Below are 24,326 nucleotides of genomic sequence, written 5' to 3'. Positions count from 1 at the left end.
TGTGAATGTGACAAACAATCTTTCGCATAGACTGTAAATAATCAATTCAAGGTCAGTGCTTTTATGGGGCAGATAACTATTTCAATTTAATAAACCACAGTCCAAATCTAAAGTTAAAATTAATGAAATCAAATTCAAAATCTATCTTTACTGTCCACGAGTTGATAAATATTAATTTCTGCCTGCCTTTCTTAAGGTAAATGTTGTTTGTTGAAGTATTTATTCCAAAAACAATAATTTGTTCCAGGCATTCTATGTTGGTGGCTCTGGTTTATCTTTGTGTTTGTCTACCTTCGGCTCTGATATAAGGTGCAGATACCTATATATTATTAATTCCCCTAAAGTGATTTTAGAATTCAGTTATGGAATCGGTTTTTCTCTGCTGTCATTTGTCGCCTCTCAACAATGGTACCTGTGTGGCATTTAACGCAGATGCCATGTCACTGCATAGTGTACATTCATATAACAAATGTTAATCCCTTTCAGCTTTCACCTTCATTCTCCTTTCCTAGCAGTGTTCACTTCCTGGTGGAGATCATGAGTTAGACAATATACCATATAGTATCAGATGCCTACAATTTGTCTTCTACCTCCACTTTCACATTCCCTCTGTTCCTATTCCAGCCACTCATGCACAATTAATTTTGGTTGAAGATGGAACCAATTACTTGTTCTCTTCCCAAATGTAAACATATTTTTACTTGTGATATTTGCCTGTACAGCTCTACTTTAGAGGTACAGTGTGAAAACAGGTCCTTCGGGTCCCCATGTCTGCACCGGCCAATTATCCCCTGTACACTAGTTTTATCCTGCACACTGTGGACAATTTACAGAACCAGATGCATGTCTTTGAAATGTGGGGGAAATAAGGGGGCACCCAGAGAAAACCCACAGGGTCAAAGGAAGAACGTACAAACTCCATACATACAGTACCCATAGTCAGGATGGAACCCGGGTCTCTGCCGCTGTAGGACAGCAACTCTATCACTGCATCAGTGTGCCGCCCAAACAAATGTATGATGGATGTCGTCATATCATCAAGCTGGTCTAAATGCACCTCTGTTTGGTCCAAAGTGGACTTTCCAATCACTGAAAGAAATGCAGGCACGGTGGTGAAAAATGGGAGACAGCACGGTGGCGCAGCGGTAGAGTTGCTGCCTTACAGCGTCGGAGACCCGGGTTCGATGCTGTCTCCCCATGACCGCATGGGTTTTCTCCGAGATCTTCGGTTTCCTCCCACACTACAAAGACGTGCAGGTTTGTAGGTAAATTTGTTTGGTAAATGTAAAAATTGTCCCTAGTGTGTGCAGGATAGTGTTAATATGTGGGGATCTCTGGTCGGCACGGACCCAGTTTCCGGCACTGTATCTCTAATAAACTAAAACTGAATTACACAAGATTTGAAATACAGTATAGCTTAAATTTCTCCAATGATAATGCTTGTATCAGTAATTACAATGAAAGATTAGATTTATTTCAAAATTATAACCTACGATAATGAATCCAAAGTTATCCTGTAGAGAACTACAGCTTTGTATTTGTTACTAGAAGTTATAATGAGTTAGGGTTGCCCTCATTATAAACTTTAAAAAGTAGTCAGAAGTTTGCTCATGACTTCCGGTGGCGTCATGGAGAATTAAGGCGCGGCATTGAGCTTCTCCCCCGTAAAAAAATTGTAAAAGCCGTTTTAAGTCAGCACCGATTTTAAAAAAACTCACCGAAGTTGCCTGGTGTTGTATAAGGGTGATATCATCAGAAGAAGACGTGAAAACCGGGGAGATTAATGGTGAAATCGAGTGTTTAAATGAGTTTAAATGAGCAGAGATAATCGTTCAAGGGCGCCAAAGAAAAACACTATCAGCCTTCAGCTCGAGAAAGTATTGGATACTCTGCAAACGACAGAAGAAGGTTCAGAAGAAGAAGATTCATACAGACAAGGGTCTCTGTTTGAAATGGCAACAAAAGGAGACAAGAAGGAGAAAGAAGTGAAGCAATTGCTTTTAGATATGAATGCTACAATTAACATTACACTGGAGAAGATGCAAAGTATGGAGTCTCACATGGAAACTAGCATGGAGAAACTTTCTCAAAAAATTGATAATACTTGCAGTGAGTTAAAAGAACTGAAAAAGCAGAATAAGGAATTTGATAAGAGATTAAAATCAGAGTGTGTCAGAATTGAAAATGATTACAACAAGAAATTTAAAGGTGTAAAGGATGATTTCGGAAAGCTGGACGAGATAATGGAAGAAATGGAGAAGGAGATAAAAGAGATTGTCTCGGAAATAAAGAGTTTGAAACAATCACAGAAAACTGAAGAGGAAAAACTTGGAAGAATGACTGATAAATGTCTGGACCTGGAATCAAGAACTCGGAGATATAACTTGAGAATTCTTGGGGTACAGGAAGGACGTGAAGGGCATGAATCTCAAGCATGTACTTTCGTTACTGATTTGCTCAAAGATGTCTTTGAACTGTCAGAAGAACCAAGAATAGACGTCGCTAACCGAGTTGGGTATGTTGCAAAAGGAAAAAAGTATTCAAGACAGATAATCGTGAAATTCCGTGACATCTCTTCAGTGGAATTTATATTGAAAAAGATCATTCATGGCAAGAAGCTAACATACCGTGGGGATAATTTGCGAATATTTCGCGATTACTCTCCTGAGGTAGTCCAGAAAATGAGATTGTTTACACCGGCAAGACACACTTTGAGGGATGTCCCGGGAGTAAGATATGGAATTTACTTTCCCGGAAAAATGAAGATATCTTATAATGGCGTTGAACGCTCATTTGCAGTGCCCGGAAAAGCTTTAAGGTATGCAGAGGACATCGTTAAGAAAACATCGGGGCAAGCTGCCGACAAAAGAAGAATTGAACTTTTTACAGAGCTTTGAACTGATTAAAATGGCCGAGCTAACCAGACAATTAAAAAGCTTATCTCGTTGGAATGTGTTATTCAGAGAGCTTGGTTATATTCAACCTTGGATGAAAAGCTCAAAGTTTAACCCCTTGGCACCTGCCTGTACGGTAGTTAACCCTTTGGTACCGGCCTGTATGATGTATGGTAGTTATAGAATGGGATATTATGTAAGAATCCTGGGGGGATATATATTGGAAAGTTTAGATTAGACTAAGATTGGATAATTGGAAGGACATATATACTTATACAAAATCGTGTATATGTTGTGTTCTATATTTGTTTTGGGTTTTTTTTTACTCTTTATGTCTCTTCCTGGTAACTTTTTTTTTTTTTTTTTTTATTTTTTCTCTCGGCTGTCACGCACTGGTTTGATAAACTCATATAAGAAAAGACAAAATATGAAACGGTATGTAACTTTTTATGAGGATTCACCAAGGGGGAGGAGCTCAATGTATAACAACATCACGGAGGTCGATACATTTTTTGCCATCATTGATGGCTATTCGTCCTTAAGGTATCTTCCCTTAGATACCTTAATAGCACCTTTTTTTTTAAAGCACACTTTTTATCTGTTTAATTTTTTTGAAAGTAATTGTATATCACATTCTTTTTTTCTTTTTCTAAGGCACTTTACAAGAAGGAGATGCAATATAAATCTAATGAACCGGGATGACCACCCAAGTCCTAAAATTCTGAGGTATTTGGTTGCACCATATGATTCAGGAATATTACCCTGATTACAATGCAAGACGATAGACAAATAAAGAATGGAGGAATTACATTTTGTAGTTGGAATATAAGGGGTGCCAACGAACCAATTAAGAGGGGTAAAATTTTTGCCCAACTAAAATCGTTGAAAAGCGACATAATGTTTTTGCAGGAGACCCACATGAAACAACAAACACAAATAAGATTAAAGGCGAATTGGATAGGCCAAACATACTACTCCTCATTTACTTCTAAATCTAGGGGTACAGCTATTCTTATTAGGAAAGGTATTCCTTTTAAATTAAAGAATACTATATCAGATAAAGAGGGAAGGTATACTATAGTCTCGGGTGAAATTTATGCAACCCCACTAACTTTGATAAATATTTATGCTCCGAATTTTGATAACCCCCAATTTTTTGATAAAATTATTGATATAATATCAGAGTTTAATTACCAAAATGTGATAATAGAGGGGACCTTTAACTGTGTTTTAGATTCATATCTAGATAATACATAAAAACTAATGAAGATTAATTTAAAATCTAAAACTAGCGAACTTCTAAATACATATATAAAAAATACTAATATAATAGATGTATGGAGATCTGCTAATCCAGTTGGAAAGGAATACTCGTTTTGCTCCCCGGTGCATAAAACTTATTCAAGAATTGAGTACTTTTTAGTGGACATGAAATTAATGCCTTATACAAACAACCCAACATACCACATTAGTAGCATCTCTGATCACTCTCCGTTGACATTCTCAGTAAAATTTGAGGGCATGCCGGGTAAAAATTTTTTTTGGAGGTTTAATACACATATTTTAAATGACGTGCAAGGATATCAATATTTAAAACAACAAATGAAACTTTTTTTCGATACAAATGATATACCAGGTACTTCGCCTTCTTTATTATGGGAAACTTTTAAGGCATTTATGAGAGGAATTATAATTTCATACCAAAGTTTTCAAAATAAAAAGAATAAGACAGAACAATTGTTGTTAGAACAAGAAATCAGACAGTTAGAGTTGGATAATGCCAAAGATTCCACGATAGATAAACACAATAAGATAGTATTACTGAAATTTAAACTTAATCGAATTTTATCGGCAAGAGTAATAAGACTATTCCAAATTACAAAACAGGAACATTTTGAGTTTGGTGACAAGCCACATAAACTTTTAGCTCGCCAATTGAAAAAACAAGAAAGGGAAAATACTATAACCAAAATTAAATCAGAGAAAGGCGAATTACTAATATTACCTAAAGATATTAATAATAGATTTGCCCAATTTTACCAAAACTTATATACATCTAAAATTAAAATAGAAGATAGTAAATATAAAAAAAACATGTATCTTTAGATAACTGTAAACGACCTCCATGCCTGCATCTGGTAGGTTTTGAAAAATGAAGGGAAGTTAAGAGGAGGTGAAGTTAATTTAGAAGGAGGGGGCTCAGCCTGAGGCGTTTTGGTACAGGGTGAGGGTTGAAGAGCGTGTCTTTCTAACTCAAGACTGGGGTCGTTGGTTAGAAGAAATTCAGTTAAAAGTTGCATCAGGGGGGGTCGATTAAGGTTACCGAGTTTGTTTGATAAGTTTTGGGGGGGGGGAATGGGGGTGTTGAATGCTGAGCTGTAATCGAACTTAAGGGCATTCTAACATAAGTAATTCTTATTTCAAGGTGGGAAAGAGAGGTGGAAGTGAAGTGCCGGAACACCACCATTTTTTGAGGCAAGTGCCCCCACCAGCCTCTCGAAGCACTTGGAGGGTAAGTGAAAAAAATTTTACGATGGAGGTGGCTTTAACCTCAGGGCCAGCAGCCTTAAAGCAAAAAATATCCTCTCCACTGTCCTTTTTGAGGGGTTGGTGATCGGCGGTTTATCAAGACAAACTAGATAAACTCTGTGTCAAATTTAAGAAGTCCCAGCTCCTCAAGGACATCTTTCTGGATGTGGGGGTGATCAATTTTAATATATTACAGATCTGCTAATCCAGTTGGAAGGGAATACTCTTTTTTCTTACTCTCAACACTGCATATTTTTAACTTAATTGAATTAGAAGCCATATAAGAAAGTGGATGTGAAATTAACCCAAATTTTAAACATACAAAAAAGCCACAATTTACAATCTCAGAATCACTCTATTGTTGACATTTTCAGTAAAAAAATGAGGGGAATGTACCAACAGCTTATATGACATCAATATTTAAAACCACAAAATAAAACTTTTTTTCGATAACAAAAATACCAGGTACAGCCTTCTTTATTACAAACTTTTAAGGCATATTTATGAGAGAATTATAATTTCATATCAAAGTTTTCAAAAAAAAAGAATAAGACAGAATTAATTGTTGTTTTTAACAAGAAATCAGAAGTTAAGACAGATAAACCAATAAGATAGTATTACTGAAATTTAAACTTAATTGAATTTTATCGGCAAGAGTAATAGTATTCCAAATTACAAAACAGGAACATTTTGAGTTTGGTGACAAGCCACATAAATTTTGCTCGCCAATTTTTGAAAAATAAAACCCTATAACCAAAATTAAATCAGAGAAAGGTGAATTACTAATACTACCTAAAGATATTAATAATAAATTTGCCCAATTTACCACCAAAATATTATATATTAAAATTAAATAGAAGATAGTAAAATAAAAAAAAATTCTAGATAACTGTAATCTTCCAATACTGGACCCTTTGGAAACAAGAGGAACTAGGAGCTCAAATTACAATCAAAAGTGAAACAATAAAATCGTTGAAAAATGGTAAGACACCGGGACCAGATGGTTTTAATAATGAATTTTATAAAAATATTTCAGGAGATAACGGCCCATTATTTATTTAATTTATACTCCCATGCTTTTAAAGAAAACAAACTACCTGAAACACTAACAGAATCAACTATTACGCTTATTCCAAAAAAAGATAAAGATTTAGAAGATCCGGGCTCGTACAGAGCTATATCACTTTTAAATACAGATCAGAAAATTTTAGCAAAGATTTTAGCAAGTAGATTAAGCAAATATATTAGTAAACTGATAAACCCTGATCAAACGGGGTTTATACCTAAAAGATACTCATTTAATAATCTGAGACGCCTGTTTAATATAATGTACTCGCATAAAGTAGAGGAAGAAGATATATCAATTATTTCTTTGGATGCAGAGAAAGCATTTGATCAGGTAGAGTGGCAATACTTATATAAAGTACTACAAAAATTTAACATGGGAGAGAATTTTATAACATGGGTAAAATTATTATATGATAAACCGATGGCAAGAATTTTAACTAATAACATGTTATCTCAAAAATTTCAACTATCAAGGGGTAATAGGCAGGGATGTGCACTATCACCCCTGCTATTTGCCCTTATGATAGAACCCCTGGCTGAAAGTATAAGAATTCATCCGAATATTCAGGGCTATAATACCAGGGACTCAAAGAATAAAATCTCATTATATGCAGACGATATACTTTTATATATTACAAAGTCACAAACGAGCATACCAATTTTATTAAACTTAATAGAGGAATTTGGGTCTTTTTCTGGATATAGAATAAACTGGAACAAAAGCGAAATCATGACATTAAAACCTCAAGAACCTACACACTTACTGAAGTTCCCCTTTAAAATCGCAACAGAAAAATTTAAATATTTGGGTATTCAGATTACTAGAAAATATAAAGCATTATTCAATGCTAATTTCATACCTTTATTAAATAAACTTAATACACGGATTAAATTTTGGAAAACACTTCCCTTATCATTATTAGGTAGAATAAATGCAATAAAAATGATCTTCTTACCACAATTACTATACCTATTTCAGTCTATACCGGTATATATACCAAAATATTAAAAAAAAAAATTAGACTCTAACATTACAAATTATATTTGGGACTATAAATCACATAGAATCACAAAAAAACACTTATGTAAACCAAAAGAGGTCGGGGGACTTTCACTTCCGAATTTTATGTATTATTACTGGGCAGTGCATATTAAGAATATGATTTATTGGTTGGATAGTTCTACACAACAGACAGAATGGATAAAAATGGAGAAGGAGGATTGTCATCCTTGTAATATAGGAACGATCCTCTTTTCCCCCAAAAAACTGAATAACACAATATATAAGAAGAACCCAATTTATATATGGTACAATAAGAATTTGGAAACAAATAAAATTATCTTTAAAATTAAGAAATCTATCACTGTTAATGCCAATTGCGAATAACCCTTTATTTAAACCATCTCTTATTGATAAGACATATAACCAATGGGAAAGTCTCGGAATTAGAAGGATCAGGGATATGTACGAAACAGGAAACCTACTATCATTCCAACAACTACAATTAAAATTTAAATTGAAAAACAACCAATATTTTAAATATCTTCAGATTTGCGACTTTGTGAAAAAATATATACAAGGATATCAAAAAGTAACTCCTGACTTATTGGAAGAAGCAATGAATATTGAAGCTGACTCACAAAAATTAATATCCTATTTATATAATAGTATTCTAAATATAGACCTACCATCGACAGAGGTACTTAGAGAAGAGTGGGAACGGGAATTAATGATAAAAATTACGAAGGTTAAATGGGAAAAATACCTGATATATATTCACAAATGTTCAATTAATGTAAGACATAATCTAATACAATTTAAAATTGTACATAGATTATATTATTCAAAAACAAGATTGAACAAATTTTATCCAAATATATCCGCCACTTGTGATAAATGTCTAGCCCAAAAGGCAACTATAACACACTCCTTAGTTTCCTGCATAAAACTTTATAGATTTTGGAATGATATTTTTGAAATACTTACAAAATTATTCAAGACAAGAATGGAACCTAATACTGAAATGATTATATTTGGTGTAATGGAAGATGGGAATAAATTGAACACATCTCAAAATCTATTCCTTAATTATGGTTTAATAATAGCAAAAAAATTAATACTTAAATTTTGGAAGGGTACATCAATACCAACGCTTAAAATGTGGATTGCAAGTATGTTGGACACCGCTCATCTTGAGGAAATGCGATTCCTCCTAATGGATAAATCAGACCAATTCATAACGAGTTGGTCTCCATTCGTCGTTTTTTTGGAATCATATGGTGCAACACAATTGTAAAAAATAACTGTTTCAGGACTGGACGAGGGTTGGTCAAGACTATAAATAATGATCTCCTTTTCTTTTCACTATTTTCTCTCTCAACTTTCTTCATTTACTCGTTTTCTTTCTTCACACACTATATATTTCACATTTTTCTATCCTTTACTATCTAACCTCTTTTTCTTATTCTCATCTTTTTTCAATGTAACAAAAAAAAAAAAAGAAGTTGTACATAAAATGTATTATGAAAAAATATATATTAGGCACTTTGGTGCCATATGACTGTGCTTACTTCTAATAAAATAAAAAATAAAAAAAAAAAAAAAAAAAAAAAAAAAAAAAGAAGTTTGCTCATAGAATTTATATAATAAACTAGACTAAGTAGGACCCGTTGGGTCCCAGCATCACACAGGAGAAATGGTCATCCAACGCAATATTCCACCTCTCCACCAATTCTAATATTGGTGGCCAGTTGGGGTGGGGGAGGGGGGCTTTCTGGAGCATTAGTATGGGTGTTATGGGCTGAAGGGACTGGTTTCCAGAGGGCTAGTATGCAAATTGTGCACCAAATGGATTCTTGGGCTGGTGTCTCAGTCAATCAAGCCTGTTGTGCTGGCAACTCACTCACTCACTCACGGCTGGTGGGCTGGTAGTTGACTCACGGCTAATCCTTGAAATTCTATTTCAAGCAGGGTATAAGGCCACCAAATTCAAGTGCAGTTTCTTACCACTTCTAGCAGGGTGCAAGGCCACCAAATTCAAGTGCAGTTTCATACCATTTGAAGTAGGGTGCAAAGCCACTAAAGACAGCGAGTTGTGACCTCTCCCTCCGCCATCTTGCAGAGACCGAGCCACACCAACATTTCCGGGTTTTATAATCCCTCCCCCCCCCGGAAAAGGTGTGGCTTTCAAGGAGTGATTGATAGGAGAGAGATTCCCAACTTTTTTTTTAAAACTAATAACACTTATTTTTCATTGATGGGAAGAATTCTCTGCATCTGCTCAGTCGAGGGGGACTGAGTAAGATGGCCAAAAATCACAGCCGTAAGTGATAGCGTTTTATCTAAAATCAATATACAGTGCAAACAGGAAGAAAGTGCATTTACAGTAGTGCCTTTTAACTTCAAGCCAAAGCTCCCAAGCCACCATTTGCAGTAAGTGGTGCCTTTCAACTTCAAGCCAATGCACCCACGCCCCCATTTGCAGTAAGTAATGCATTTTAACGTCAAGCCATTGCACCCAAGCCACCATCTGCAGCATGAAGTGCCTTTCAACTTCAAGCCACACCCAAACCACACCCAAGCCACCATTTGCAGTAAGTGGTGTCTTTCAACTTCAAGCCACACCCAAGCCATCATTTGCAGTAAGAAGTGCCTTTCAACTTCAAGCCACATCCAAGCTACCATTTGCAGTCTTTCAACTTCAAGCCACACCCAAGCCACACCCCATCATTTGCAGTAAGTACTGTCTTTCAACTGCAAGCCAAAGCACCCAAGCCACCATTTGCAGTAAGTAGTCTTTCAACTTCATACCACCATTTGCAGTAAGTAGTGCCTTTCAACTTCAAGCCACAATTTGCAGTAAGTAGTGCCTTTCAACTTCAAGCCACACACCCAAGCTACCATTAGCAGTAAGAGGTGCCTTTCAACTTCAAGCCAAAGCTCCCAAGCCACCATTTGCAGTAAGTAGTGCCTTTCAACTTCATGCCATCATTTTCAGTGCCTTTCAACTTAATGCCAAAGCACCCAAGTTACAATTTGCAGTAAGTAATGCCTTTCAACAATGCCAAAGCACCCACCACCATTTGCAGTAAGTAGTGCCTTTCAACTTCAAACCACAATTTGCAGTAAGTAGTGCCTTTCAACTTCAAGCCAATGCACCCACGCCCCCATTTGCAGTAAGTAATGCATTTTAACTTCAAGCCATTGCACCCAAGCCACCATTTGCAGTAAGTAATGCCTTTCAACTTCAAGCCACACCCACGCCCCCCATTTTCAGGAAGTAGTGCCTTTCAACTTCAAGCCAAAGCAACCAAGCCACCATTTGCAGTAATAGTGCCTTTCAACTTCAAGCCAATGCACCCACGCCCCCATTTGCAGTAAGTAGTGCCTTTCAACTTCAAGCCACACCCAAGCCATCATTTGCAGTAAGTAGTGCCTTTCAACTTCAAGCCAAAGCAACCAAGCCACAATTTGCAGTAAGTAGTGCCTTTCAACTTCAAGCCAAAGCAACCAAGCCACCATTTGCAGTAATAGTGCCTTTCAACTTCAAGCTAAAGCCTTTCAACCAAGCCACCATTTGCAGTAAGTAGTGCCTTTCAATTTCAAGACACACCCAAGCCAAGCCAACCAGGAAGGGGAGGGGAGGGGGGGAGGGAGGGAGGGGGGGGGGGGGAGGGGGGGGGGGAAGCTTTAGGGGGGGGGGGAGGGGGGGGGGGGGGGGGAGGGAGGGGAGCTTTAGAAGGGGGAACTTTTTTTCTGGAGTGCTAGTATAGAACTTTTGCAATTTAGAAACCAAGACTTTTTTTTTGCAAGCTTTAGAACCAATAGAGATATTTTTGCAAGCTTAGAACCAATAGAGACATTTTTTGCAAGCTTTAGAACCAATAGACACATTTTGTGCAAGCTTTAGAACCAATAGACTTTTTTTTGCAAGCTTTAGAACCAATAGACATTTTTTTGCAAGCTTTAGAACCAATGGACATTTTTTTGCAAGCTTTAGAACCAATGGACATTTTTTTGCAAGCTTTAGAACCAATAGACGTTTTTTTCAAGCTTTAGAACCAATAGACATTTTTTTTGCAAGCTTTAGAACCAATAGACATTTTTTTGCAAGCTTTATAACCAATAGACATTTTTTGCAAGCTTTATAACCAATATAGACATTTTTTGCAAGCTTTAGAACCAACAGACACTTTTTTTTTTTGCAAGCTTTTTTTTTAGAACCAATAGACATTTTTTTGCAAGCTTTAGAACCAATAGACATTTATTTGCAAGCTTTAGAACCAATAGAGCCACCTTTTGCAAGCTTTAGAACCAATGGACATTTTTTTGCAAGCTTTAGAACCAATAGACACATTCTGCAAGCATTTTAGAACCACTAAGGGCACTTACATTTGAGTAGACATGTGTTCAGTGTGATTCACAGCTCAAACGTGACCCTCTGCCTTCCTCCAGCTTGCAGACACTGATTGAGGCACACCACTTCCTGGTTTTATAATCCCTCCCCCCTGCCGCCAGCGGGGGCAGCAGAAAGAATGGGGAATTTTGTAAAAACATTAATATCTCTGTCATTTTTAATCAACGGGAAAAATCCTCAGCACACATGCGGCTGAGGGGGGCTCTGAGCAAGGTGGCCAAAAATGACAGCCATAGGTGCTGGCGTTCTCTCGCAAATTGCAGCACAGATGGCCAAAACCGGTCAAGAACAGAGTTTTAGTAATATAGATTTAGATCAATAATTGGAATGAGATATTAGCAATGACCATTCTATTTTTGCAGCATTATCACTGCCCCATACATGTATGAAATCTTAATTTGTTCACTGATTTAACTGACTTAGGGGAGATCTGCAATATAAACTACATATATATTTTAGCATAATTACTGGCTAATTTCATAAGTATATGGAATGAATAGTTGAGCTGTAGAGAGCAAAATATTCTAGATATAATCACTTCAAATGCTGCATCAGTTAATATCAGCTAATTGTATGTGGCGACCAAGAAACTTAACTATTTTTGAATGGGTCACAATAAAAACATTTGCAAATGTTGCATGAAGAGTGATGTGAATTTTGACCTAACCCTTAAAGGGACATATCACAACAGAAGGAAACTCTTCCAGCTTTGGAGGACTTTTGCTACTGAATGAATTGATACTTCAATACTTGGAGATACGGGAAGAAACAGGCACTGACTGGGAAGCAGCATGGGGCTAGAAATAACATAAAACTGATGATTTCTTGATGAAATCTTCTTGGCATAAACTGTACGGAACAGTAACACAAGACTACGTTCATCATAAAAGCATGCAAAAATAATGACCATTTAGATGAGACAGAAACATCAATAATGCAACATTACTGAATATATCAGTTCCAAAGTAGAAGCCTAGTTTAATTACTTAGTTCTCCTGATAGCAGAAGCCAGTAATTCTTTTATCCCTTGGAGCTAACGAATGGCTCAAGATTTTGAAATTTAGTTTTTTAGTTGTGTGATTCACAAATGTAATGATATCTTTCTTGTCATTAGTAATCTTCATCACTTCCCTGAATTAAGGCTAAAATAACTAATTTTCACCAGCAGTGGAACATAGTCAGTATCTGGGATCAAAATTTCTAATGTGGTAAATTAGGTTGGGAGTAGCATGGAGGATCTAAGAGGATCACAACCAAGGATTTTTGTCATTTAAAAGGGGAGGATTAAACAGCAGCACAGCTTGTAGACTGCTTTTATCATTTTTTGTGCGTTGCAAGCAAACTTAGACAATGCAGTGATTATCTGTGAATAGCTGCCTTACGACTCCAGTGAGCCTGGTTCAATCTGACCTTTGTTCCTGCCTGTGTGGAGTTTGCAGATTCTCACTATGACTGTATAGCTTTCCTCCAGATGATCTGCTTTCCTACGATATCCAATATACACGGATTGCATTTCCACTTATTAGCAAAGAGATGGTGATGAAGGTTGTAGTTATTAAATTGCTAGGCAAATAAATATTGTTGTGTTTTAGTGGAAGCAAGGGACTTGGCTAATAGGGATCCCAGTCTATTTAAACGTTGGGTAGATCTATTTATATCAGGAATGCAGTCATTCACTCTGAGGACAGCTTGATCTATTTTTGCTTAGTGTATGAAAAAGATAAATGCATGGGGAATTATTAAATTTCATGCTCCCACCCCAACCTCCAGCACCAAGTGACATTTTGGCTTGAAAACAACTCAGTCCTGAAAATGCCTAGTCACATTTCCAAGTGACATAAGACTGATTGGAAAGCGTCCTTTAGACTTTAATTCAAGTTTTCAGCTTTCACAAGAAGAGTTAAGGGCCTGTCCCACTTGGCTGTCTTTCGGGCGCCATTTACGCGACCTGCTAGTGTGTGGGTAGCACGGGGACGGGCGCATGGAATGGTGTGGAGTGGTGTGGAGGAGTGTGGAGTGGTGTGGAGGAGTGTGGACTTCGACCGGCATGAAATCTTCGCGCGCCACCGGCCTGTCATGTAACTGACTGCCAAAGTGGGACAGGCCCAAGACCCTGGCGCGACGCAGCGTCTCACCTCCAACAGCAGCAGAAGCAGGCAAACGATCACCGAGCTCGGCCTGGGGCTCACGGCCATTGCGGATCCAGAGCGGGGCCAAGAAGATTGAAGATAGACACAAAATGCCGGAGTAACTCAGCGGGACCGGCAGCATCTCTGGAGAGAAGGAATGGGTGTTGTTTCAGGTCAAGACCCTTCTTTCAGACTGAAGAAGGGTCTCGACCCGAAACATCATCCATTCCTTCTGTCCAGAGATGCTGCCGGTCCCGCTGAGTTACTCCTGCATTTTGTGTTCATCTTCAAATGACGTCACGCGCTCCAGATGGCTGTGCAGAGCATGATGGCGCGCGCGACTCTCACGGGACCGCCATATGACCATCACTACCGGGTGGTCACGTAAGTGATGGCCCAAGTGGGACAGGCCCTTTAGGAACCTTTTTCTCTTTTGGAACATTCCTCTATACCATTGCATCCAAAAGCAGCTTATTGATCTGTGATGTTCTTACCGTGGTGTAGCTGTGCGCCACCTTAAGCAGATTCATGCAGCCTTGAGCATCAGCAAACGATCTTATTCCTAAGCAGTTTGACGGATGAAGTTGCTTCATAAGGAAATTGCAACACACTTCTACCACTTGAGAGAGTTGTAGAAGACAGGCTGCAGCTAATAAGCTCTCTATCGTTTCCTCCTTCAGTTCGAGGAGACCTGTAACACAAATGGTAGTACTGTTCAGCAATAGTATTGTCATAGGGACATAGAATCGCACACCACAAAAACAGGTTTATCAGTCCTCCATAATATTGTATCTTACCTGGAATTAAAATACATTTTAGTTGAGCATCAGGAAAAGTTGTTAGAACAATAGAGGGCTTGGATGTATTAAATCTGAATTTCAAAACAGGAATCTAATTATGTTCAACTTTTTAACCTTGAGTTGTGATGCAAAGTCAATTTAGTTTGGCAAATTGTTTCAAGTTTCAGAGTTTCAGTATTGGCAAATTGTTTCAAGTTTCAGAGTTTCAGTATTGCAAGGTATTCGTGTTGCCGAATTGACCACTATATTAAAGTCTAAATTAGTGGTCAATATTTAACAGCTATAATAAAAAAACGCGCCACAGTATGGCACAGCAGTAGAGCTGCTGTACCGGAGACATGCCTCAAACCTGACTATGGGTGCTGTCTGTGCAGAGTTTGTACATTCTCCCTGTGACCACGTGGGTTTTCTCTGGATGCTCCAGTTTCCTGCCACATCCCAAAGACATGCAGCCTTATAGGTTGACAAAATGGCTACTGTAAATTGCCCCAAGTGCGTAGAATGCAAAAGTGGGATAACATGGAACTAGTGTGCGGGTTTGCGGACATGGTCTTTGCGGACATGGTAGATCAAAGGAAATGTTTCCACGCTGTATCTCTAAACTAACCTAAACAATATCAGCAGAAGGATTTTGACCTTAATTTGCCAGGTAAAAATAGAATCCCACTCCCAATCCGCATTGAGGCAAACTGGTCAGCTCTCCCGATCCCAATTCAACAACCCAAGGCTTTGAAAGTCAATGATAAGAGCTGAGTGAATAACTATGGTTCAATGCAGTTCACACATTCAAAATGGTGGTGTGGTGGATGTTCTGTGTGTGAATATAACTGTTCATCATGTAATCTCACACTTATGAAACGTTGTGGATATTTAATCTTGCAAGAGTTTAATTACTCCATATTTATATGATGGAGCTTTTCAAGATTCTTGACCTTTTAAATGGCTTAATATGTACTAAGCAGACTTCAGATATTTGTATCCCATTTGCTTTCGCATAGAAATCAAACAGGGAACATTTGTCAATTTTCTAAAATAACCATATTTCAAGACTTAAAATATTCAACAATGGTTAAGTTAAAAAAAACTTTCAAAGCACAAATCCCAATGTTGAAATATGTTCAAGCCAATTAATTTACTCAAATCTGTGGTGAAATGTATTTTTAAAATTTATTTATTGGAAATCTGAAGAGGTTGAACTTCCAATATAAATATTGCTACTGAACCAATAAAATGTCCTCAATAAATATTGAATTATAGATTACCCGTGTAAGCATAGTGAACAAGTGCTTTAAGTGCTTCTGGGTCTACACCCTCCATTTTAATTTCTTCTTGCTTGGCTTCACGTACATCATTTGTAAACATGGCAGCAAAATAATCTGAAACAGCGCTGAGGACGAGGCTGTGGACAATGGAAACAACATCAATGTTTAGCAGAACACTTCACAATAAAAATGTAGCACTGGTAGACAAAAGTGCTAGAGAAACTCAGCGGGTGAGGCAGCATCTGTGGAGCGAAGGAAATAGGCAATGTTTCGGGCCAAAACCCTTCTTCAAGTCAAGTCAAGTTTATTCGTCACATATGCATACGAGATGTGCAGTGAAATGAAAAGTGGCAATGCTTGCGTATTGTGCAATCAAACTACATAACACAAAGGATCAGGATCACATATTCACATATTACATATTTGTGGGATGAAAAAAAAGAAACAACAGCAATTTTAAAAAGACACCACACAACAGTAAATCGATACAGTAAAGTTGGTCCCTGGTGAGATCGGAGTTTACAGTCCTACTAGTCTGTGGGAAGAAACTCCTTCTCATCCTCTCCATTTTCACAGCATGGCAACGGAGGCGTTTGCCTGATCGTAGCAGCTGGAACAGTCTGTTGCTGGGGTGGAAGGGGTCCCCCATGACCTTGTTGGCTCTGGATTTGCACCTTCTGATGTATAGTTCCAGCAGGGGGGCGAGTGTAGTTCCCATAGTGCGTTCGGCCGAACGCACTACTTTCTGCAGAGCCTTCTTGTCCTGGGCAGAGCAGTTCCCAAACCAAATTGTGATGTTTCCGGACAAGATGCTTTCCACAGCCGCTGAGTAGAAGCACTGGAGGCTCCCCAGAGACACTCTGAATTTCCTCAATTGCCTGAGATGGTAAAGGTGCTGCCTTGCCTTACTCACCAGTGCGGCAGCGTGTGATGTCCATGTCAGATCCTCTGAGATGTGGACTCCCAGGTATTTAAAGCAGCTCACCCTATCCACAGTATCCCCATTTGTCTTCAATGGTGTGTATACGTCCTCGGATGTTGTGTCCACGACCAGCTCCTTAATTTTTTTTTACATTCAAGAGGAGGCTGTTGTCCTGCACCAGAGTGCCAGATCAGCCACCTCCTCCCGGTAGGCCTTCTCATCGTTATCGGAGATCAGGCCCACCACCACAGTACCATCAGCAAACTTGATTATAGAGTTGGAGCTGAACCTAGCCACACAGTCATGTACAGGGAGTACAGTAGGGGGCTGAGGACGCAACCCTGGGAGGATCCTGTGCTCAAGGGTAAGGGACTTTGATGTATTTCCTCCCATCTGACTACCTGGGGCCTGGCGGTGAGAAAGTCCAGGACCCAGGCACACAGGAAGGTGTTGAGCCCCAATTCCAACAGCTTCTCAGCAAGTCTGGTGGGGACTATCGTGTTGAAGGCTGAACTGAAGTCTATGATCAGCATCTTCACATAGCCCCCTTCTGGCTGTCAAGGTGAGAGAGAACGGTGTGCAGAACCTGGGAGATCGCATCGGCCGTGGATCCGTTCGGACGGTATGCGAATTGTAGCGGGTCCATGTTGCGAGGGAGGAAGGCACAGATGTGTTTCTTGACCACCCTTTCAAAGCATATCATGACTACCGATGTGAGGGTTACCGGACGGTAGTCATTCAGACAGGCTGGGGAGGCATTTTTTGATACAGGTACAATGATGGATCTTTTGAAGCAGGCAGGGACCATGGACTTGGCCAGGGAGAGATTGAATATTGTAGTGAGCACCGGAGCTAGCTGCGTAGCACAAGGATTAAGTACTCGCCCCGAGATGCCATCTGGGCCCTCAGCTTTCCTCGTGTTCACCCATGACAGAGCCCTCCTCGCGTCGCGCTCGGACAGTGAGAATGTCTGCACACCCCCAGCGATGGACCTCCCTTCAGCTTCGTTAGCCAGCACGCTGGTGGTGGTGTTGTTAGCCAGTAAACCTGGGGTGATGTTGCCCGTCTCGAAACGAGCATAGAAAAAAGTTCATGTCATCACCGAGGGAGGTGCCGGCACTTGCGGATGAGGGTGGGGTGCTCTGGTAATTGGTTACAGTCCGTAGCCCCTGCCACAGGCGTCTGGTGTCCTGCTGCTCCATCTGTGACTCCATCTTGTCCCATCTTTTTGCGTCCTTCACCGCCCTTCTCAATCGTCCTTGTAGTCGTCCATATTTCCGGATGCCAGGCCAGAGATGTAGATTGATGTAGGGGGGGGGGGGGGGGGGGGGGGGGGCGAGAAGAAAGGAGAAAGGGAGAGGAGGAGTCAGAGGGCTGAGGGAGAGCTGAGAAGGGAGAAGACAGCAAGGGATTGGAGACAGCAAGGGTGGCGGAATATGAGGTGCGGAAATTCCGGAGAAGTCACTCTGGCCATGGAAATTGAAAGGTCGAAGTCGGAATGGGAGGGGGAGTTGAAGTGCTGAGCCACAGGGAGATCAGGTTGGTTAATGCGGACTGAGCAAAGGTGTTCGGCGAACATTGACCTCCAATTTCCAGTAGCCCTTGCTGTCTCCTCCCCTTCTCAGCTCGCCCTCAGCCCTCTGGCTCCTCCACTTCCTTTCTCCTTTCTCCTTCTTCCCCCCCCCCCCCCCCCCCCCCCCCCCCACATTACTCCGAAGAAGGGTTTTGGCCCGAAACGTTGCCTATTTCCTTCGCTCCATAGATGCTGCCTCACCCGCTGAGTTTCTCCAGCACTTTTGTCTACCTTTGATTTTCCAGCATCTGCAGTTCCTTCTTAATAAAAATGTAGCACTAATCCTTTTTGTTAACAATTGTCTTGGAAGCCACATATTAGTTAAATAAATTGTTACAGATCCATTTAATGCTTTTCTCCAGATCAGGTTGTCATACGGGGAAATTATGTAACAATTTAGACTTTTTAGACTTTAGAGATACAATGTGGAAACAGATCCTTCGGCCTGTTGCTATCAATTAAACACTATCTTGATTACTAGTAAGGTCGTAATAAATTATTTGTTCAGCAAGATGATATAAAATACTGAAATTTAGATTTGTATTTTGGTGATGAAATTCAGCGAGCACAGGTTTAAATTTTGGCAGGAGATATGAAGATTATTTCTTACAAAAACATTAAGACATAAAAGACAATTAATTTTGATCCCCAAAATAGGATAAACATTGATTAGGCTTTGTTTAAGTATTGACATCCTGAGTTGTAAGCCAGAGCCTTTAATCACCACCATCTGGTACTCTCAAGAATTCAAAACAGACTCATGGGGGAAATGGCAGTGATGATTTAAAGTGTAATTCCTGTTATTCATTTGTGTTCTGTGTTTTTGTGATAACCGTCGGATATTTAAACAAATGCTATCAGGTGAATTTATTTATATTCCATAATTTTTATTGGCAGTACTGTAAGAAATAATAAAGCCATACACCAATATTTGAGATGCCTCTTCAAAATCTACATATTGAGTACATTCAAAATTGAGTACATTGATAGATTTTTTTAAATTCTATTTGTAAGCATTCAGTGTTTTGAATCAGGGGAAAATATGAACCGTTTCATTTTTTTATCAGCTGCAGATCAAACAGCAATCCAATGTGACTCCAAAAGGAATACAAGACACACGTACAAGATATACAAGTCCTACAATGAATGGGAATAAAGCTTGATCTTTACCGATGGGCAGGAATCTTGTGGTCGCCAGCGATTAGCAGAACATCGCACAGCTGCTTGTGCTGGAGGTAGTTCTCCATCTTTCGAAATGTTTGCTCTGCATGATTCATTGACTGGAAGAACTCATCCGAACTACCAGAGCTCATTCTGTTGGAAGAACAGCTATTTAACGACAACCTGTGTGCAAAGGAAAAAACATTGTGAAACAACGAAATCAAAATCTGGCACCATTCATTTATTTTCCAACTGACAGGTGCTGCATGGGCTGCATGTTAAGAAACAAACACAAAGCAAAATAAACACCAGAGTGGTCTTGATCTCTCTAGGATTGACCAACACTAGATTGGTTAAGAAGTAGAAGTGGGCAGCATGGTGGCACAGTGGTAGAGGTGCTGAGTTACAGCACCAGAGACCCAGGTTTGAGCCTGATTGTGAGTGTTGTCTGTATGGTGTTAGTACATTCTCGCCATGACCACTTGGGTTTTCTCCAGGTGCTCCCGTTTCCTCCCTCATTCCAAAGACATACAGGTTTGCAGGTTAATTGGCTTTGGTAAAGATTGTAAATGTTCCCGTGTGGGCAGTATAGTGGTTCTGTACAGAGTGAACATTGGTTGGCACAGACTTGGTGGGCCAAAGGGCTTGTTTCCGTGATGTATCTCTAAACTAAACTAAAAAAATGAAATGATTAAAAATATTTATTTCCTAAAGCTAATCAGACCTGTCATGGGAAATATAATTCTGTCCTCTCAGTACTGACCATAAGGATTTTTGTTAGAGAATTGTATTAAGGATAGAGAAGAAAATTAAATTAATCAAAAATATCTGCAGATTCAATAGATTTGAATAAAGAATAGAATAGAAAGAATCTGACAAACATTGACTCTGTGGAAGCTGCTTGACCTGCTGAATATCCTTAACATTTTCAAATTTCATTCAGTCAGTGGAGTTGTTGATCTAATTGAATATGGGTACAGGATTGTGGAGCTGAGTAGCCTTTTTTAGAATTCATATTGCCAAGAACTCAGTACTTTTATATGAAAAAAAGTCCCTTGTCATGTTTCATATGAATAGCAGGTGTCCAGAATAACACTTTACCACTTAGCCTGGTAATCACTGAACAACATTATGTTTACTTGTTACATTTTTATAATAATGAATCTGATAAATAACTATCTTTTCAAGAGACAAATTATCATCTTCAATATAATTTAGTATCATTTGTTAAAACATGCGATTGATTGCTCTTTTTCATTCAACCAACAACTATTTTAATGCAATATTGTCCCAGCTAGTTTTTCAGAACTTAATTATCAGATTTAAAAAAAATCTTTGAGCCTGTCTGAAACTTCAGGCATAACTGATTGTCAAATAACCTTTGTGTATGATCAGAAAATAAGGTCAATTTGTTTGAAAGTGAATGACAATGTAATTTTTCCCACATAACTTTTTTATTTTCAATTACATGGGTGATCTTCATCATGTTAAATGGTGGAACAGACTCAAAATTGAATAGCCCACACGTCCTGTTGTTTCAACTATAAAATATGCCTCATTACTCGTTACATCTACTTTCTCATTGGATAAAAACTTTGACAGTTAAACAGACCTTTCCAATGCACCATCTTTCATATGTTCTAAACAATTGTAAAAAATATGTACCCTGGATTTTGTGGGGACAAAATAGTATTTATAAAACTATTAATTTTATAAACAATTGTCGGCCCGTTTTGGCTTTCTACTCGTACGCAGATTTTATGAACTTACATTCATAGATTGGGGAGAGCTGTGCTGAACATAAACAGACTTTTTGGCCCATCATGTCCATATCAACCTTTTTGACCATCCATTTAAATGCCATTTGCATTCGGACTGTATCCTGTGCCTTATTTAGTCAAGTGTCCACTTAAATACCTCTTATATGTAGTGCTTGTATTGGATTCCACCACCACCTCCGGTAGCATGATCCAGATATCACACACTCTCTGAGCAAAAAAAACATATCCTCAGATCTTCTTTGAAACATCCTCTTCTCATCTTAAACTAAGCCCTTTTATTTTTGATGCCCCTACCATGGGAAAATAATTTGAGACCTGGGTACCGAGCATAGGGTTTTACTGTAACAGGTTAAAAAGTGCTGAAATGGCTTGGTTCCCAAACCTATCCTGGCGTTTACCTCTAAATTGTAGACATTTAAGCATTGTATGTGGGAAGCAAAAGTAATAGATTTCTGTAGCCCATCATCCATCGTCTGCCTGCACGATATCTGGATGGATCACATGCCAACTTCATAGAAACATTAAAAAATAGAAAATAAGTGCAGGAGGAGGTCATTTGGCCCTTTGAGCCAGCATCGCCATTCATTGTGATCATGGCTGATCATCCCCTATCAATAACCTTTGCCTGCCTTCTCCCCATATCTCTTGACTCCATTAGTCCCTGGAGCTCTATCTCTCTCTTAAATCCATCCAGTGACTTGGCCTCCACTGCCCTCTGTGGCAGGGAATTCCATAAATTCACAACTCTCTGGATGAAAAAGTTTGTTCTCACCTCAGTCTTAAATGACCTCCCCTTTATTCTAAGTGTGGCCCCTGTTTCTGGACTAGCCCCACATTGGGAACATTTTTCCTGCATCTAGCTTGTCCAGTCCTTTTATAATTTTATATGTTTCTATAAGAACCCCCTCATCCTTCTAAACTCCAGTGAATACAAGCCTAGTCTATTCAATCTTTCCTCATATGACAGTCCCGCCATCCCAGGGATCAATCTTGTGAACCACGCTGCACTGCCTCAATCACAAGGATGTCCTTCCTCAAATTAGGAGACCAAAACTGTACACAATACTCCAGATGTTGTCGCACCAGAGCCCTATACAACTGCAGAAGAACCTCTTTACTCCTATACTGAAATCCTCTAGTTATGAAGGCCAACATTCCATTAGCTTTCTTCACTGCCTGCTGTACCTGTAAGCTAACATTCAGTGACGCTCGGTGTACAAGGACGCCCAGGTCTCACTGCACCTCCCCCTTACCTAACCTAACCCCATTGAGATAATAATCTGCCCCCTTGTTTTTGCCGCCAAAGCGGATAACCTCACATTTATCTATATTATATTGCATCTGCCACACATGTGCCCACTCACTCAACCTGTCCAGTTCACCCTGCAACCTCCTAACATCCTCTTCACAGTTCACACTGCCACCCAGCTTCATGTCATCCGCAAATTTGCTAGTGTTGCTCCCAATTCCCTCTTCCAAATCATTAATATATTAACCCCAGCACTGAGCCTTGCTGCACTCCACTTGCCACTGTCTGCCATTCTGAAAAGGACCCATTCCTACTCTTTGCTTCCGGTCTGCCAACCAATTTTCTATCCATGTCAACACCCTACCCCCAATACCATGTGCTCTAATTTTAGTCACCAGTCTCCCGTGCGGGACCTTATCAAAGGCTTTCTGAAAGTCTAGATACACTACATCCACTGGCTCCCCTTCATCCATTTTACTTGTCACAACCTCAACAAAATTCCAAAAGGTTAATCAAGCATGATTTTGATAAATCCATGTTGACTTGGACTAATACTTTTATTGCTATCCAAATGCCCCATTATTATCTCTTTAATAATTGACTCCAGCATCTTTCCCACCACCAAAGTCAGGCTAACTGGTCTGTAATTCTCCGTTTTATCTCTCGCTCCTTTCTTGAAAAGTGGGATAACATTAGCTATCCTCCAATCCACAGGAACTGATCCTGAATCTATTGAACATTGGAAAATGATCACCAATGCATCCACTATTTCTAGAGCCACCTCTCTGAGGACCCTGGGATGCAGACCATCAGGCCCAGGGGATTTATCATCCTTCAGTCCCATTAGCCTACCCAATACTATTTCTCGCCTAATGAAAATGTATTTCAGTTCCACTACCCCCTTAGATCCTCTGTCCTCCACTACATCTGGGAGATTGTTTGTGTATTCCTCAGTGAAGACTGATCCAAAGTACCTATGCAACTCTTCTGCCATTTCCTTGTTGCCCATAATAATTTCACACGTGCCTGCCTTCAAGGGACCCACATTTGACATTGCTACTCTTTTTCCCTTAGCACATCTAAAGAAGCTTTTACTGTCCTTCTTTATATTCCTGGCCAGCTTCCCTTCATACTTCATCTTTTCAGCCCATATTGCCCATTTTGTTTCCTTCTGTTGTCCTATGAAAGTTTCCCAATCCTCTGGCTTCCAGCTACTCTTTGCTGTGTTATACATCTTTTCTTTCAGTTTTATTCTATCCCTAACTTCGACTCGTACAAACATAGAATCATTGAGACAAAAACATAGTCAGAGAGTCGACTAGAAGTGGTTGTTTATTTGATGTGCTCTAATGTTGGAATCCACCGAGGGAAACCACAGTAATTCCCTGTGCTTCCATTCTAATTTCAATGGAGAAGAATGACTGCAATAAATAAGGATTAGTTAATGCTAATTATTTTACTTGTTTATGTAAGTACGCGAATGCATTTTGGGATTTTTCCATTTCTTTTTGAAGCGCCTATAACCACCATGTTATTAAACA

General features: G+C 39.2%; 1 protein-coding gene across 2 annotated transcripts in view; it reads right to left on the bottom strand.

The window, feature by feature from the left end:
* Positions 1 to 24,326, bottom strand: part of LOC129702230 (kelch-like protein 4) — a 331,010-nt gene that overhangs the window by 38,095 nt on the left and 268,589 nt on the right. For both annotated transcript variants that reach the window (XM_055643888.1, XM_055643887.1), the window contains exons 2-4: positions 19,765 to 19,938; positions 16,100 to 16,236; positions 14,532 to 14,728 (exon numbers count right to left, since the gene is read on the bottom strand). In XM_055643888.1, the coding sequence (XP_055499863.1) occupies positions 14,532 to 14,728; positions 16,100 to 16,236; positions 19,765 to 19,907 (477 nt within the window). In that variant the 5' untranslated portion in view covers positions 19,908 to 19,938. The remainder of the gene's footprint in view (positions 1 to 14,531; positions 14,729 to 16,099; positions 16,237 to 19,764; positions 19,939 to 24,326) is intronic.

Source organism: Leucoraja erinacea, chromosome 12, assembly GCF_028641065.1.
Source record: "Leucoraja erinacea ecotype New England chromosome 12, Leri_hhj_1, whole genome shotgun sequence".
Classification (NCBI taxonomy): Eukaryota; Metazoa; Chordata; class Chondrichthyes; order Rajiformes; family Rajidae; genus Leucoraja; species Leucoraja erinaceus.
The sequence above is the reverse complement of the archived record's forward strand: the minus strand, read 5'-3'. Positions and strand labels throughout refer to the sequence as shown.